Source organism: Schistocerca americana, chromosome 1, assembly GCF_021461395.2.
Source record: "Schistocerca americana isolate TAMUIC-IGC-003095 chromosome 1, iqSchAmer2.1, whole genome shotgun sequence".
Taxonomy (NCBI): Eukaryota; Metazoa; Arthropoda; class Insecta; order Orthoptera; family Acrididae; genus Schistocerca; species Schistocerca americana.
Genome location: NC_060119.1, coordinates 175702361 through 175722264, shown reverse-complemented (window position 1 = coordinate 175722264; position 19904 = coordinate 175702361). Strand labels below are relative to the sequence as shown.

At 39.3% G+C, this 19904-nt stretch overlaps 1 protein-coding gene across 1 annotated transcript in view; it reads right to left on the bottom strand.

Annotated features, from left to right (window-relative positions):
- Positions 1 to 3351: 3351 nt before the first annotated feature.
- LOC124613528 (putative trypsin-6) overlaps positions 3352 to 19904 on the bottom strand; it is a 181405-nt gene continuing 164852 nt past the window's right edge. The window contains exon 7 of the mRNA XM_047142273.1: positions 3352 to 3495. Coding sequence (XP_046998229.1) covers positions 3352 to 3495 — 144 coding nt within the window. The remainder of the gene's footprint in view (positions 3496 to 19904) is intronic.

Below are 19904 nucleotides of genomic sequence, written 5' to 3'. Positions count from 1 at the left end.
AGGCCAGTGTAGAGAATTGGCGGAAAGCACTGGCGGCTGCCTTCTATAACGAGGGTATTGGAAAGTTGGTACAATGCTACGAGAAACGTCTAATTCGGATCGGCGATTATGGGGATAAGTAGCTGGAAGTTGTAGCTAACTGTTGCAAGTAAAACAGTTTTGATTTTCACTATGGTTTTCATTTCGCGACCTATCGTTCCTTATTTTCCGAATAACACTCGAATACTTTCTCACATAGAGGTACATGACAGCCACATCCTGTTTTCAGCTTGCTAACTGAAAAACTTCTCCACACCCGTGCATTCCGCCATGGCACATGAATCAACATGCAGCCCGAGCTCTCCACAGTGAGCACAAGCTGCCTCGGGCACCGATGGAACTGCATATGTTTCTATAAAAAGATTTAGTCACTCGAGCAAGCACTCGCTGCTAAAATAACAATGAACTATGTATTTAGTGTCAGAGATAATAACATTATTCATTATTTAGAAACCTATATCCTTAAATCCGTCGATAAACTGGTCAACTATTTGTGTGAGAGCTCTCAAATGTTGAACATGTCGAGGCATATAGCAGCAAGACAGTTGTCATGTACATATAAGTACTAATAATGACGTAATATAAATAATATCCTTAATAATTTGATGAACTTAAAGATGTGGTCCCACCATTGCAGAACTCACCTGACATTGAAATAATATTATATAATCAGACCTACACTTCACACAAGTATTACACTAAACGAGTTGGATCGTTAATTCTACCTAGTGGTGGTATTAGAAAATCCATGATTTGGTGATATCAAAATATCATTATCCTAGGATGAATGAAATCGTCTGTGTGACGATTCAATGCAATTTCTGCTTTGTTCCGTGCTAAGACACTCTCCTCCTCAACATATGATTTCTGCAGGGGACTTTCCATGAGCAGATAAACTATACAACGACAAATAGTTCACACAACAACAGGAGGACACCTCTAAAACTCAAATGCTTACTAGCTACGCAATACAGCAAGATCTAGAATATCGGCTAAGCTGGCAGGTGTATGTCTACCGGTTCTGTGAGAAATTTTGGACCAATCTGCTGGACATGGCCCGAAAAACTTGTTGACTTCCAGAAGAACCGTTATTTGACCCTGTGCTACATTCTGTGTACTGATAGAAGCGGAAAAACACGAAACAACTCCGCCACATATAGGCACAGAATTATGCTTCAACTTCATTATTTTCAAACACCTTGAAATATATAAAAATTTATAATATAAAAAAATGTTTAACATTTATGCATGCATTCTTTATTTCTCTAAAAAAACCTTTATATACTAACGTAAACTAACAATTGACAACATTATAGAGTCCATGAAACAACCCATACACAAGGGTATTGTGGTAAGTGACTGGTCCTACAATGATACTGGAAACCACAAGTAGAAGAATTAGAGGAGTGGTTCCCTGCTTTCTATTAATATATGTGTTGATTGACTGGTCATCTGATTGCAAGACGACTAATCTTATTCTGTCTCTGTTAAAGCATCCTGAACGGATTCGCTTGAAGAATGTATATATACTGCAATACAAAAAAAAGTGAAAAGCAAACATGATGCAAGAAAAGGAATAATCCGAATGAGACGGAAATTGGTAGATGTGACTGACGTACATGTGGAGGCAAACAAATGATTAAAATTTCAGAAAAAATTGGATGGGCATTGTCTTGCAAAATGATGGTCAGGTCCTTCAGAAAGTGACATCCCTTCTGTCCCTGTTCTGTTCATTTCTGGAACACAACCTACGATTAGCTTAGAGACAGAAGTGATGACACTTTCTGCAGGACCTGACAATCATTTTGCGGGACAATGCTCAAGCACATACAGTGCAAGCTGTTACTCATTTGTTTGACTGATGGGGCTACTAAGTGCTATATCACCTAATGAAATCCCCAGATTTAAGCCCTCGTGAGTTCAACTAAACTTCTAAACTGAAGGGCTTCGCTTCAGAACTGCTACAAATTCGTGGGGCAATAGACCGCGCCGCTCGAACTGTCAACACAACTTGCCCTGTTAAAAGTATCCTACGACTTCCACATCGCTGGCAACGGGTTATACACAATGCTGGTGACTACTTTGAAGGACATTAAAACTTTGAAACACGTATCTATTTTTTACGAGCTGTAAATAAATAGTTGACACTATTAAAGTTCCAACCCTCGTATCGTTTGTACTGCCTGTGCATGTGAGTAAGTCTTTGTCTAAACGACACACAGTAGTGGTTACTGCGTGGTTCCTGATGATTCTAGTGGACGCCACGAGCCTCCTATAAGCAATCGATCGTAACATAAATCCATCCACTGCGTGATGTCAGGCTTGTTCCTACACACCTTTGTTCGCTCTGGAAGGGTCGCGCTTCAAACCGAATCTGGGGCCTCATATACCACAGCCCACTCCGTCCAGTGGAGAAACCATTTAATTATCCACAGTTTTTGTTCTATTTCAATGCAATCTAATGATTGACCTTAAATTTACTTGCGAGTACTTTATACAGAGTGTAAATTTGATTAGATGAATGGTATTATTCGGAATACCGCTTCGTGAGTTTGAACAATGTGGTGCTTTAGTAGGCATAGTCTTATTATAGTTGGTATGCACGTTTATTTCTTCAACCTTCTGTTTTAACTTGTCAGTGGATGCAGCTTAGCATTCGCCACATAAAAAACCAGTAACAAAGGGGAAAGAAGCATAATGGACATAAATAAACCCAGACCCTCTGGGAGTGAAACCGCAAATCCAGTTTGGAATATGAAAAGTTTTCATTTTTAGGTTTTATTACGTCCTATTTATATTTACTGTTTTTCGATTTGTCATTGTTTTTATCTGTTGTATTTCCTCAATCCACTCTTTCAGCTCAGCTTGTAGCCCGACAATTTCGCTTTCAACACAGCAAGCTCTTAAGCTATCTCCTCTGTCACTGATAGCTTCATAACCTTGCTCTGGAAATAAAAATTTTTTGACTCCTCAAACGAAACTTCTTTATTCCCGAATCAAAGATGGAAAGGAGAATTGTTATGTATCACAAAATAAAATCATCTTAAAATTAAATTTCGTCAGCATGAAAAAGTAAATTTAAACATTTTCCTTCTTCCTTCTCTAGAACTATAATACTTCCCTCTTTAAAATTTAAAAACTACCTTCAGCCACTGAGCCAACACGGCACACGTATACTTTAGTTATGACCTTATGTGAAATTTCTTACTTTAGGATGAAATACAAATGTAGTCTGATGACAAATGAAATTCGTTGGAAAAAAATAATGCTATCACTTTTAACGTTTTATTTTGTTAACTTGAAAACAACTAGTTACGAGAAATTTGTAATGAAATCTCTGTAGCCATAGACACTCATGACCATGCTATAGCCACCATGCGGGTTGCACTTGAGGTATATCCACGAGACGACGCCATACACAACGCCGTTATGTACTGCACCAGAGCCCGAATCTCCCTGAAATAAACCATATCATGTTCTAAGCTGGCCTAAGGACAATACAGGAAACTGACAGTCGTCAGCAAAAAAATTTTTAGCTTATGGAAGGGTACATTTGTCATGCTAAGAAGAAAGAGTTATTTGCCTTAGCTGTTAAAGCACGTATTAAATCTGCCGATGCTACTCGTCTGCTTAGATACATTATGTAACCAAACTGAACATAAATTACTCTTAGAAATCCAGTAGAGTAAAAATAGCCTCATGATACAAGAACTTTAGTAATTCTCACCATATCACATTTGTTAGCTTCGCCAATTCACAACCAAATTATCATCTGCCATCTTAAACTAGATCTCAGACTGTTGTACAGATGAGGCTGTAATCACAACAAACTCCCCCAAAAATAAGAAACGAAACAAGTATTGTCTGTCTTCTGTTCTAACCATCGAAGTGTAGAACGCCACATGCCACATATACGATGCCCGCCATCGAAGAGCTCATTGATGAACAGAAGTGATGAATTCAGGTCACAAGAAAACAATAGCTATTGAAAATACCATACCGTATGTTAATGGTTTCTCATCGTGCACAATTTCAGCTGTATTATGTATCTTAGGGATGTACTTGTACCTTGTAATATTACAACTGGTCTATAAGGCAAGAAATATGATTTGTTGACAATGAGAGCAGCAGACCAACAAGAACATCAGCAAAACTGGTTTGTGCAGGTTGCCTACATCAGAAGCAAGCATACATCGTTCTCTTTCTATTGAAGGGTTCTTAATCAATTGTTCTGCTAAGATGATTATGACCCTCTGCGGATAATCTGCCCGTTTGTCTGTCAGGTCCTCAACCTATTGTTCAGGTAAATGGCTTTTCATATGACTCCTCCCTCTCCTCCTGCTCCTCCCCCCCCCCCCCCCCCCCCCCCCTCCTCCTCCTCCTCCTCCCACCTCTCTGGGAACTACCGTTGCCAATACAAGCACGCTTTTGATATCTATTTGATTGACTATTTAATTAATTTGATCAATTAATTTACCCATCCCCCTCTGGGAAACCTGCCATTATGCTTCCCTTTCCCACATGGAAACAGGTGGGTAAAAGACTGAATTTATTGGCTGTTTGATGGAGAATCGATTGCTCTGTATTGAATATTGTTTAAACAATTGAGACAATATGTGAAATATTGTTTAATTATACAATTTATTTGATACAAAAAAGTTTATTTATTTATTTATTTAAGGGAGTTGACAGGAAATCGATTGCAGTATATGAAATATTGCTTAAACAATATTGGACAATGTGTGTATTATTGTCTATTTAAACAATTTATTTGACACAAAACGACGTGTGGAATATAATTTATTTATTTGCGTAAAGAATTTGGCGAAAAATCGAATACAGTTTATGGATTATCGTTTAAAACAATTTATAGGGTACAAGATAGTGTTAGGAATATAGTTTATTCATTTATTTAAATATTTATCAGGAAATTGACTGCAGTTTGTGGAATATGGTTTGTTTAAAGACTTTTTGGGATACAAGGTGGTGTATAGAATATAATTTACTTAAACAATCTGTCAGGAAATCGATTGCAGTGTGCAGAATATTTAAAAAATTACTGCGCTTTTTCATTCCTTTCGAGTAAGGGAACATATCATTACACTGTCATACATCGCTTAAACATACCTGAAAAACTCTCTAATCTCGACGCCAGCAGGCTCACCGTACCACTGTCTGCCATTGGCTGCTCCACAGCTACGTGAAGTGCTGCTCTAATCCCCAAACAAAAGCGATGAGCGGCGGTAAACCTTTGATTTCGATAACGGAGAAATTTCTGTCGTAACCCATGCTCTCTCTCTCTCTCTTTCCCTCTCAGGCGACCAAGTCATGTTGTGTGCTACTGCTGGGCCTACATGCGCATCGGTCATGGTCGAAGCGACTGTAAACAACGCAGTGTTTACCTCGTAAACCTCCAGCTGTGGATGTCTTAGAAATCTTCCTTCACTCTATCAGATTGAGTGACAAATTAATTAAATCGATACCTTTGTCTGAGACAGTTTTCCTTCGTGTCCTATTCGTGGATACTAGGATTGGACTATTTGGTGGGATTCAACCCTGCAACCAGACGGTTTTTCGAAACCTACTGGATCTTTTTGTCTTATCGCTTGACACAATTAGGTCATTTGGTAGGAAGTCTATTACGATGGAGGTAATTGAAAATTTCAGATTCCAGCTCAGTTGCCTGCTATGTTGAAACAATCTGAGCAGCATTACCAGCAATTACCCTTATTTTTATTGCTTTACCATCATTACGACTACTATACTTACTTGATGACTCAGTAGACGCAATAATTACAGTCAAAACCATTGGACGACAATGATACTGAAGATATGAATATTCAGACTTTATAGACGTAGAATTTGACACTTACACAACACCAGAACAAGATCTAGAAAATGACGGATTTCGACTTCTAGACGTAAATAACCGAACAACTCTCCCAATAAATAGAGAAGTAGGAGTATTAACAAGAGCTTCAGATGTTCTTCACTCATGAGCTGTTCCTGCTCTAGAGGTTAAAATTGATGCAACACCAGGTCGACTAAATCAAGGAACATTTACAATAAACCGACCTGGACTATTCTTCGGACAATGCTCAGAAATCTGTGGAGCAAACCACATATTTATACCAATTGTAATTGAAAGAACTTCAGTAAACTTATTTATCAAGTGATTATCTAAAATAATCTAAGGAGTTAGTTAAAATATGTATCATTAGAGTGTCAATCTAAAATAACTAAACAATTGGTACACCTTGAAACATCAGATGACTGAAAGTAAGTAATGATCTCTTAAACCAAACAATAGTAAATTTATGGGATAGGCTGGACAGATACTTGCTACGGGAAACAATGAACCGATCAATCGGGAATTTCACGTCGCGATTGGGTTTTTAAAGCACTGTACAATTCATAAACTACTTCTCTCCGCTACATATTAAAGGAGGAGGAAGGTCTACTACATGATGGGATAATAAGAAAATAACAAACACCTCTGGAAGACAGAGTCCACTGTTATGTATTGAGATGCACTAAACATGACACTTAAACCTTGATCCAGTCCATAGTGGTAGTTGTGGCTAGATGTCTGAGATCGCTGAAACACTTGCACATACCACACACACTTCTCCCAAGGTACACATGCTGTTGGCCTATCCCCTCATATGCCGCTGACGCCAACGCTCAGAGGTTGGTGAAAACTACTGCCACGGCTGCAGTTGCAGTAGTGGACGTGCCTGTATCCCAGAGTTGCCCACCACCCACGGCCATGGAGGGCATCAGGGATGATTGGAGTCATATGAATTCAGAAGCCATCAATATGTCCAGCACAAACACCTATAATTTTGAATCTTCTCTCACAGAACGAACACATGTACTTCTATCCCCACTCACTCAGCGCATTGGTCACTTCACTACCCTTGCTGCCATTGTGAAGATAAGACACGTTGGCGCATTCTTTGTTACTGTCCGTCCATCACAGGCTGTGCCAATCTACAACTTCTGGTAGCTGAAGCCTCATGACCATATCTCCCGACAGTCACAGTGAACAGCGAAACAAACGCCGCCAGCCACAGTGCACTGTGAATCAAACAGCTGGAGATCACATGTATATAGTAGTCCTAACCATTTCCACCCCAACGCTAACCGTCCCTCCCCCCCCCCCCCAGTCTAAAAAACTCAGTTAACCCAATCTGAGACGGCCTTTTACACAAGTTATTTTCGATGACAGAAGAAATCAGGGCATACACATGTTTTTATATACTAAAGTATTGTTACTTGCGAAACTCCTGTAGCAGTATGGCACAGCCTACATCTCGCCTAAGTATTCTCTCATGGGGTAGCAAAACAACTTTTTTCTAATCAGCTTAATATCTATTACTTCCTGCATCACAGGACTAAAATATTAAACTTATTTTTGAATAATGATGGAATGCTAAGATCTACCTCTGTCAGACGATGCCTCCTCACTTTCAAAGTCCCTTAAAGTAACCAAACGCTTCACCACATACGAAAGTCTCTTAAGATGAAAGCACAGATAAGTTGTAAACATCAGGTTTATCCTATGTATCACTTTATTAATTCGGCAGTACATCTGATTTTACTATGGAGGTTGTCTCTCCCTGTGTAGGTGGAAGATGGAAATTTCGCTAAAAGATATCGTCACAACGAAAAATTGCGTGATACCTGCTCCCACTCATGAATCATATCCATGGAACCCTAACCATCACTTCCACTCACCAGGTGACACATCACTGATATCAAATTGGTAGGCTAATTAATTAAATTGATCCTGATAGTCACTTTGCATGACGAGTAATTCTGTTCAGCAGTCAGAGTTCGCTTCCAGGTAGCTGAAACAGGAATCCCCGGATGGTCTTGGTTCTACAGGCACACACAAGAGTCGTTGATAGTGTTACTTATTCTGGTAGAAATGCTGTCTGCAATTTGGCATGAAGTCTATCCATTCAACCACATACTTGCGTTTGATTCAATGGAGACATCTTTTAATGATTACAGCCACTGGTGAATCATACTCATACCACTCTCTAATCTCGAAACGAGTCACCTTTCGCGAGCCTGTTTGCTGAGGACCCCATGCAGCAATACTCCAGAATGGTTTTTTAGACAGTCTCTCAGCATCTTGTTACTGTTCATCATTCTCTGCCCCACCTTCCCTGCAGCTTTCTCCATGTGACCATTCCAGATTAAATCTGAAATGAACACAAATTAGAGAGGGCTATATCTAAGATCTTCTGTATCCCATGGAGAAACAGGGTGAGCTGAGTTAATGGGATAGGACTGTATTTTGACCACTTGATGGAAATGGAAATATGTTATTGTAGCTCCACCAACCATGTACAATGTGTAAGGCTGGCGCCAGACAAAATTTTCTCCTGAAAAATGAGGTAGTGGTAAAAACAGTACAAGACATTATGGCAACTGGAAGAAGGCCAAGGATTTTGGTACTGAATTGAAATGTGTCTCCCTAGTACTCACATGTACTGCAGTCTGAAGGAGATCTGCATCTCTCAGGGTGCAATCATGTCTATCACCCAAACTTTCTCACTATCCTCATTTTTTGTACCATCCAACAGAGGAAAGCTACGAACTACAAAAACTCCACTAAAATTACCCATTAGAGAACTCAATAAGATTCTACCACATTTCTCTCTTCTGATACATCGAAAACAAATACCGTCTGCATATTGACATTCACCATGTATGGTAATCTCATTAAATACACAGGCGTGGCTCCATTGGAGCAGGTGGCCAGTGATTGGAGTAACTTCTACAAACCAGTGTAAAGTTTCATCGCCCATACTGTAGGAGGACCTTATGCCGCAGAGTATCAGTTGCAAGAGAGGGTTCTTGAGTTGTTGTCTGATACATAATATTTTCTGTTGTAACACATCCAAGCAGTGTATGACTACAGCTTTGTACACGATCATATATTTTGTTTTTTCAATGGCGACTTCAAGGTCTGTGTCAGATGCTAAACTGAACCTATTACATTTCGATCGATTGTCTCTCACAGAAAGCTAGACACCATACAGTAAAAATTATGCTGCTGCTTCTCCTACAACACACAGAATGATTGAAATAAGACACGGAGGCTATGTTTCTTATTGACAAAAGTGAGGAAGAAATGACGAGATATGGAAACTGGAAATGTTTTGCGGCATTGTGGAGCGTTTTCAAACAGCTATCCGAAGCTGATTGATGACCTATATATTTAAGCTAATCTTTCGCAGTAACAGAGTGTCAGTTGTCTCAGTGTTCCCTTTTGATTAATTCCTTATGTTGCAGTCGTGTATGTGATCACTGTTTCAGTGCTGGACATACCTGGAAGGTGTTGTTCCCAGCCAGGACTCTCTCTCGATCTCAAAGAAATGGCATCAGTCAATCATTATGTGATGATCAGTGCCATACCAGTGGACAGATGAGTTGGGATAGACACTAGTGATGTACTGTAATAAGCATCACAGATGATATTGCGATCAATTTTAGCAGTTTTGCCATAATTTCAATGCCAACTTACGTCACAAAAACATGCTTCCCAAATTCTGAATCATTGCTAAACCGTTCCTCCACTACTTTGGAAGTACCATATAGCAGAATGCAAATGTAGGTAGGTGGCTGTGCAGTACATCCGTTCATTGTAATTCTTGAACCTTTGTACCAGAACATACCAGACAGAATCCTATACCCATATATATATATATATTTCTAGCATTTCGATCATAGTGTGTAATATACGATTGCGATTGCTCTCTGCATTGTCTTTGATCAACCCTTCCTGCAACAGGGTCACCAATTCAATTTTAAGCTGATCACAAGTGGCAGGCTACATTCCACATCTTCTGAAGGTTAAGAAGAAACATGCGCTTTTATGCATGATGGAGCTCAAGATGGTCAGAGTTTGAAGCATTTTATGTAAATCAACTGCGCTATCAATTCTAAAGTATTGTTCTAGTGTCCAGGTTAGTACTAAGAAGGTATTGGTAAGAGAGAAATGATCATAGAACGTAAGCAGATGCACTCCTAAAGCTACACGGTTCTGCACTTAAACGCACTCTAATGTTAAAGCTAAATGTTTTCCGAGCTATTGGTCATGTGCAATGTAGCGCTGTCAATATTCCAATGCAAGAAATATATTTCCAGCCCATGACATACACACAATTTTTCGTGATTATATTAATTTTTCCTCGAAGTTTAGCCATTTCATGACATTTTTCATACTTTTCAAGTTTTCCGTATGTATATGATCATATTGCTGACATATCCATGTGCTGTTTGATTTTCTACGAGGATATTTGCACATCTTGTACACCAACACACTAAAAAATCCTAAGACATGCATGCATTTAGGATAAGACGAGCGTGAAAAGTATAGTAACAGTCGTTTTGTACCTATACGAAAATGAAGACTAGATTTATGCACAAGATGTGGCAGGGGAATTGAATCAGTCACGTAAATCCTTGTTCGTCTAAAGGACGATACAGGAAGAGGCTCTTCATCGATAGACCTGTTTCATCACATATGAGTTGGAAGTCCTGTGATGACTGTGGTATGGAGACGTTTGCTAGTACGATCGCAGGCAGATGGTGCTCTAAGTCACACACAGAACACGCATTTATATACGACTCGGACGCAGGTTATACACGCATCTGATACACCCCAAGGAAACATCAGAAAAAATGGTTAAATGCGCAACAAATGGTGTGGAGAAATATCTGCCTGTCCCGAAAATGGATCATCAGTCCATGATTAAATCATACCTCACTACAACCCCATCTCAATCGATCACTCTGTCCACTTCCTATCATCCCATAACGTAAATGCAATCAGTTTAGAGGCAGATGGCTCTCTTTTCCAGGAAAGCATCAAAGAGAGCAGTCAACTTGCATGCATCACTGTTACCTCAACAAACATACAGTAGAATGTTGTTAAAAGAAGCCATAAGGCAACTCTTTGTGTGGCATTTGTTAGCTGGCACCGCCAGGTTATGATGGGTGGAGAATACAGAGAAGCACATTGTAAAGACTGATTGTTAGGGTTTAAAACATCTAAACAGTTCTTCAGGGGTTCAAACACGCGATCAATTCTGTAGTTGTGTATAGCACTCCCACAGATGGTAATACAACGCTCTTTAGCTAAGGACACTTATAAATATGTATAAGATGGCTGTCAAATGCTTTGGGGTCACACATGGACTTGTAATCCGACATATATGAATTTGTTACTCTACATTTGGCAGTAATCCACGTTAAAACATTCTGTTCCAGCTGTCTTATCGCTATCGTCGAAAAATATCTGTTTCCTTGGTTCCCCCTCTGCTTCCGTATCAACTTTTTCTTGTGTTCTTCTTACTCCACATACTCGTTCCCATGTACAAGAATTTTTCTGCACCAAGCAGAAGACATGCAAGTATTACAGTTTCCCTCGCATTTTGGCGTATTTCTCTCAATTCTTACTTATTTTCCTTCAAGTTTCGTAATTTTATCGATTTTATGTCACTTCTATCCATGCGATCATGGCATCACTTCTCACTATGCAGTCTACAATTGCTTTTAAATGTAGCATGGCTGTACTACATTACTCGGTTGCATTCAGTCACCTCCAACCACATATTCTACAGCAGCAGTATGTTTATTCTATTTTTTCTGTATGTATGTGTTTGTGCATGTGTCACAGATGGCCCCCAAGACCCAGATTAGACATGAGTTAGTGTTCGAGTGTGGATCCGCCACGTGTTATATCCAGAGCGAAGTTCGGAAGTGGATCCACAACACACCACGTCCGAGATAAGGTCCGAAGGTGGATCCGTGTTACATCCACAGCGATGTTCAGAAGTGGATTCATACAACGCTACATCCAGGATAGGATTCCAAGGTGGATCCACCTTTGGGCATAGAACACATCTTCAGACATAACGCCCAATGCGTGCGGCTACAGCAGTTTCACAAGTAACGATACCTTAGCGTGCGAAAACGTTTGTATGCCTCGATATCTTCTGTCTTCAAAAATAACTACTATAAAAGGGTGAAATGCACATTTCGCATGAGAAATTCGAAGTATATATTCAACAGCATCGCTGTCTCGATTTGGGTAAAGTGGATTTTTTAAACTAGGGGGTCTATGTCAATGTGGAATTGGTCGTTGCCGTTTGTTTTGCTGTGCACCATGGTTGTCAGCAGAAGTGTTCATGAGACTGCAACGACTGTAAGTTATGGATTACCTCAGCCTGTGATGTGAAGTTAGGAACAAAGAATGCACCAATCTGTCTGATCTTCCCTTAGGCAGTGGGGTGTAGCGAATTGACCAGTGTGCTTGGTGAGCGAGGATAGAAGCGGATGTGCATGCTGCGTTAGAGAAGATTCCAAATGATGGGTATCTGCGCTGGATGTATTGATAACATCTGAATTCCTACCACCCCAATCATCCCCGGATGCCATATATGGCTGGGAGATGTGCACTCTGGCATACACGCATGTCAACAAACGTGGCTGCAGCTGTGGTGATAGTCCTAACTGACCTCTGAGCGTTGGCGCCGGTGGTGCGTGAGTTGACTGGCACACTGTGTGTGGCCCTTGGGACATGATCACGTGGGATGTGCGAGTGTTTCAGTGATCTCTAATATTTAGTCATGATAACTACTGCTATGGACTGGATGTGGTTTCAGTATGTCGTGTTCAGTTCTTCTAAATACCTTGCAGTTTACTATGTGTTTCAGTGGTATTTGTTGTTGTGGTTACTGTCCCATCAGATTGTAGGCCCTTCTTACTTCTAAATGTAGCAGAGACAACAAATTTACAAATTCTGTATTTCTTTAAAAATTCAGTCATGACGTCAAACTCCTGACTGATTAATTTATTGTTTCCAATAGTTGTTTTGCGAACAAGCATACGCCCAGCCCTCTGACAAATAGTTCCATGGACTGAGTTGAAATTTGAAATTTTCAGCTGTCTCAAACGTAATGGACTTTCTACGAAATGACCTAAATGCGTCATTGTTCACCAATAGGAGTCAAGGAAAAGAAAACCAGTAGAGTTGGGAAACTTGGTGGTTGCAGTATCGAATCCCGCCAAATATTCCAATCCTAGTAGCCATCAACAGGAGGCAAGAAGAAACTGCCTCACTCGAAGGGTATCTATTTAATTAATTAGTCAATAAACCTGACAGAGTGAGGGAATATTTTGAAAACATCCATAGCTGGGGGGGGGGGGGGGGGGGGGAGGCGGTGTTACATGTAAACTTTGCTTTGTTTACAGTTTGGTCTGACTATGATGGATGGTGCGTGCTGGCCTGACATTGGCATGCGAGATGGCATGGCCCCTAGAGAGAGAGAGAGAGAGAGAGAATGTATTTTCTCAGGTACCAGTATCAAAGGGTTTTCGCCGCCTGACACTTTTGTTTGGGGATTAGCGTGGTACTTCACACATCTGTGGAGCAGCCAACAACCAACAGCGATGCAGTGAGCCTGCTAGCATTTCCGAGTCCATCCGGACAACATGTGATAGTGTTTCTCAGATTTCTTTCAGCGATCTATGACAGTGTAATTATGTGATTCCTTACACGATCGGAACGAAAAAGCGTCGCAATTGTTTAAATATTCCACACACTGCAACCGATTTCCTAACAAATTCTTAAAATAAACTGTATCCCACACGCCACCTTGTATCCCATAAATTGTTTTCATAAGCAGTATTCCATACATTGTAGTTAATTTCCTGATAATTCTTTAAATAAATAAATAAACTATATTCCAAACTCTTCCTTTTATTCCATAAAAATCGTTTAAATTAACTATATTCTACGCATTATCTAAATTGTTTAAACAATATTCCATACATTGTAATAGATTTCCCACCAAATTCTTTACTAAATGAGTAAACAATATTCCACATATGACCTAGTATTATACCATAAATTGTTCATCTAAACAATATTGCACACATTGTCTAAATGTTTAAACAAAATTTCATACACTGCAATCGATTCTGCACAAACTTTTTTGAATAACTATATTCCTTACACCGTTTTGTATCAAACAAATTGTTTAAATAAACAATATTCCACACATTGTCTAAATGGTTTAAACGATATTCCGTATATGGCAATCGATTCCCTGCAAATGGCCAATAAATTGTGTCTTTTTCCTGTCAATTTACTGGTAGGGAAGGTGAGGGAGATAGCTGCAATGGTTTCTTGAGTATGAAGAATTAATTAATTGATCACAATAATTAGTCAATCAAATTAATACAAAAATGTGCTTGTATCGGCGATGGGAGTTCCCACAGGAGTGAGAGCAGAGGGGGAGGGGGAGGGGAGAGGTGGAATGGGAGGAAGGAGAGGGATGACATAGAAAACCACTTAACCAAACAAAAGGTTAATGGCCTGTCAATCAAAAAGACGAATTATTCCCAGGTGGTTAAGGATCTTTCAATCAAAAGATAACAATAGGTTTGCCCCTGAATGTACACTTGCCATTGATGGAGGCAACCTGCTCTACAAATTGGGATGATGTCCTTGTTACTATATGACTGATGACATGTCACAGACACATCATACATATTTTAACGTTTCAACATGCACATGAGAATGGCTAGAAAGCCGAAATTATGATTGCATAAAGTAAATGAACAATTAACAGTTAAATGGCGGAAATTTCTTAAAAAAAGTTCATCTGATTATTGTGTGAAATTTCACGAGTCGAACAACACATTTTCGATATTGGGGACAGATGAAGAGAGACTGTATTTTACTTAACAGGAGAACTGAAAATATAGATCAAACTGCAGAACCAATGGTACCTATCCCACCTGAATGCACAAACGATTGTAACATGCAAGGCAATGCTCACCTGAAAGCCTGTGTTATCGTGAAACAGTCTGGCAACTGCTGACTCAGGTTTATTATGTTAGTCACCGTATAGAGGAGTGGTTAAACAATTTGCTTTACCACAAAACCGCTACCAGCCACTGCACCTTGAATACTCGTATCTGTTCGAGATTTATTTACTCGATTATACATATTTCGTATCTTCCATTCCTCCAGAATGATGTCCCTTGTGAATGGAGGAAATCGAAAATTGATTTTGTGTCAACAAGAGAGGATTTGTGACCCAATGTTAACTAATCGCAATTATTGCCTGTAGGAACTTGCTGATTCAGATTAGTGGTGTGTAACAAGAGCTGGGAGATTCACTATAGTAGCCTGTCTGTACTGCTGCACTGTCAGATATACTATCATCATTGTAATCACCATAATCATTCATTGGTTTCTTCTTTTTGTGTGCACTATGTCAGTATGGCATACACAACATACTAATAACAGATTCCACATGTTTTGCGTCTTAATTTTTTTGTATTACAAGAAACCCTGACCATTGCTAAGTTTTTTTTTCAGAAGAATATACAACATTATCTTCGATTGCCACCGATTCCAAACCACATACAATCGTTTTTGAAGGAACTTTACTTAGATAATAATTAAATATTAAAATATCACCACCTGATAATTTTTGTGATCTTTCCGACGCATTTGAGTATACAGATCATTTTGGAAAAATAGAAAATTTTAGTGACTGATGAGAAATCACAAAGAGAATCCCACAGGGTTCAATTATGGGTCCACTACTATTCTTTCTACTGTGAATGATCTTCCACTTAACATTCAACAATCAGAATTGGTAATTTTTGGAGATTATATTAGTTTTATAAAAATTCCATTATGGAGAAAGTCAAAGAAGATTGTTAATGGAATTTTTCGAAGTATCATTAAATGGCTCTCAGCAAATGGGCTCCCCATAAATTTAGAAAAACACACTATATTCAGTTCTTTCTGACAAGTAGAGTCATACCACCGATCTATGTAGTATAAGATCAGGAGTCTGTAAACAGGGTAGAATGCTCGAAATTTTTTGATCTACATATTGATGAAAATCTGGATTGGAAGAATCATATTGCTGAACTTCTCATACAATTAAGTTCAGCGATGTTTCCTGTTCGTATAGTTGCTAATCTTAGGAGCTGACGAATTAATCTCCTGGCATATTTTGCACATTTGCTTTCGTAATGTCTCATGGAACAATTTTATGGTGTATATAAGCACGTAGAAAGAAAGTATTGATTGCACAAAAGCAAGCAGCAGGAACAGAATGTGATGTTCATCCACGAACTTCAGTAGGTACCTCTTCAGGGAGCTAGGCATTTTAACTGTATTCATTCCCTAATGAATTTCTTCATTCATAATCCTTCACAATTTAAGAATAACGGTGAGGTTTATACCGAAAACGCTAGAGGAAAAAAATGACATTTATTACCCATTATTAAATCTGTCAGTGGATCAGAAAGATGTCAATAAGCTGCAACAAAAATCTCTTATCATTTTCCTAATGATGTAAAGTTTCTGAAATGTAGAAAAGCAAATCTTAAAAGTAAATGACGATCATATCTCCTTGATAACATCTTCTATTCTATGGAAGAATTTCTGTTTAAAAATTTGCAGCTAAAAAATGTAAAGAACACGTTACTAACGAACTAACATTTTCATGCTGAATGTTGCATGGTTTCTTATTATGGTTTCATTGTAGAGTGAACAACGCCTTATTATGGACTGGATATAGTTTTTGCAAAATGGATGCTGGAAAATTTCTATCGACGCGGTATTGGCTCAGCAGGTTTACCACTGAAAACAGTGCTAAATGGTATACTCACGGTTATTCCACCTGAGTCTCACGACTCCATGTTGTGTTTTGAAGGGTTTGGAGAAAGTGCAGAGGATTAAAGACTTGTTGTTCTGATATGCTGTGCATAATACTGACGATAATTGCTGCCCCGACTTCCATTGCCCTGGTAAAACTGTGTGTTGACAAATGTGACCCAGTTCTGGACAGTTAAATAAGAAGTTGCTGGTACAATTTGTATATTTGTTTTGTTTTACGACATAAAAGCAACTAAAGAGGAGTTGAAAACGATTACACGTTAGTCCAAATCGACGAAAGAGAAGACAGCTAAAAACAGCGACGTGGGAATAGGTCTATAAAATACGCCATAGAAAAACGGAGGTAAAAGATTACATGTCCTTCGCCATATTGCGGTCGAAAGCCCCAACGTCATTCACTGAAACGGCCGGTAACTCAGACGTCAGGCACAAATGAGAATGTAGGTGGTTAAGACAGTGCTCGATACGCAGCCGCGGCTAGACGGCCGAGAGGAAGTCGTCCAATCCACTGGGAGAGGCTTAATAACCCGGAGCTTGTTCTCATGTAGGGTAGACCAGTGGTGATGGTAAAGTGTCACCAGCTGCTGATAGACGGCAACACTGAGATCATCGGAGGGAATGTAAGAATTAGCGGGCTCAGGTACGAAGACTGCAGCCTTGGCAGCAGCATCAGCAGCCTCGTTTCCCGTCAGACAGACGTGACCAGGAACCCATATAAACATCACAGTGTCTCCATCAAGAGTGAGCAAGTGACAGCTTTCCTGTACCCGTTGCACTAAGGGATGGACTTTGTACAGCACACTGAGGCTCTGAAGAGCACAGCGAGAGTCGGAGAAGATGACGCACCGGGTGTACGGTGTGGCCTGATAGAGGGCGGAGAGCTCTGCTGTATATACTGAGCAGTGTCCCCGAAGCCGATACCGAAAAACGTCGGTGTCAATGAAGAAGGGCACCCAACGCCAAGGTCAGTTCGAGAGCCATGGTTACCCAAAGGTACAGTGCTGACGTGATGTTTCTTATGATATTTCGCATATGACATCAGTTAGTCGAACGGATCTTGTTGTCGAACAATGACAGAAAGAGACGTCACCATTACGATATTTTATTTATATTACGTAAAGTGTGACTGAAAAATGCAACTCAAGTGTGATTTTCATCTAATTAAATCACTCTTACATAGAATTCAAATCTTACCTGTCTAATGGAGATATCTGGAATATTTACTCAAATAAAAATAATGCACTCTTTGTCAGAAATGAATTTCTAAGAAATGTGGAAGATGATGATTAAATTCTTATGCTTGCAGTGTGTATAACAACATGAAAGTCACACGATTTGTGCGACAAGTAAAAGTTTCCTGTGATTTATAATACGTAAAATTTTTATAACAAAATTTATGTATGTAATATTTTTTCTTGTGCTTTTTTCACTCCCTCTGCACTGTTTTACAGTAAAGATGACGAGGCAGATTTGAAAAGACTTTTTAATGTTGTGTGACACACATGTGAGATGAAAGTTGGTGACGAGGGAGAGGCGAAAGAGGAAATACGAAATTTACTGTTGTGTACAAATTACAAAGGGGATGATTATGAGGTAGACGAGGAAATATTCTTTTGATATTGTGTGGCCACAGACATGTAATGGAATTTAATGATGAGGCAGAGGTGAAAATAGAGGGAGAGACATAGAGAAAAGAGAGAGAGAGAGAGAGAGAGAGATGGGAAGTCAGAGAGGTGTAAAATTCTTAGAGACGTGTGTGTCTGTGTGTGTTTTGTGTGTTTTCAATTCAGAAGCAAATATTTTTGAAAATATCACAATTCAAATGAAGCTTCTTTAATTTTTTAGAAAGTACTGCGTATCTTCAAACTTGACGCCAGTTTTACGCAATTAATGTGTTTGACAGTCTCATTTTAATATTAAACTGATGAAATACAAAAGTATGTGCGCGTTTGTGTGCAAGAAAAAAAATTCAGAGCCAATTATCTTTGAACATACCGCCTATTCATGTGAAGCTTACAAAACGTTTTCGGAAGTACAGCATATCTTTCAACTTAGTGTCATTTTTAGACAGTACAAATGAATTTTACGTGATTTGTAGGGTATATTCTGACTATCAGTCTCATTTTAAGATCTAGTAAAATACTATACTGTGACTATCTGCTACATTTTAATACAACAACTGGCGAGGGGATGGAGGGGAGGGAAGGCGAGAGGTGTAGAAGGCACAGCGGGGCTTGTCTCGCAATTTTTTGCTTTCTTGTAACTTCCTGCCATCTTACAATTTTTAAATTTCCCATGCCGCCATTTTGAATTTATAAATTTTACATCACCATCAACTTGCTTAGATTTACTAATTACGAGATACATTCTATACAATAGCTTGCATCCCTCAATGTGATAATATTGTAAACTTTCCCAGCCGGAAATGTCATACCTATTAAAATCTTATGTAGTGGTTAGATGAGTTTCTTATTTAAACTAAACGTTTCCTCCTCATCTGCAGAGAACATATTCAAGGTGCGTTGTACTGTTTTGCATGATGCGACGCACACACTGGCTGACTACTTACTGAGGTACAATTATTTTTCACATATTCTTGATCAGAGCAGTGATGTCATATGTTTTGAAGATTGGAACGTAACTGTCCATCGTCGTTTGCTGTTGTACGTTATTGCTATCACACTATGCTAGAAGACTGGTGATACTCATCTTCTTTAGCACCGGAATCCAGACAGAATTCATTTCCACACCATCCTTCTTCCAATTAAAATTGTTGATATGTTTAATAATCTCCATGGCCTTTTGAACAGCCTGTGTATCCGCGTTTGGCTCAGAAACATCAAATCGAATCTGGTGCAGAGCATGCAACAGTTGATCTGTCTGTTTTTCCTCGCCTACGATTGCCCTTGTATTCTTTAACTGCTCTTTGGCCATTCTCTTAACAGTACAAACGAACACGTCTCCACAATTACAAGGTACCCTGTAAATTCTTGCTTTTTCCTAGCGGTTTGCGAGCATCCGTGGACGACTTTTGTAGGTGTTTCCGTATCTTTCGGGCTGGCTTCTAGATTCCAGGGATATTACTATTCGGCAAGATCTTTGCTATGCCTTCAGTAACGGTTTGCTGTTCTCAGTT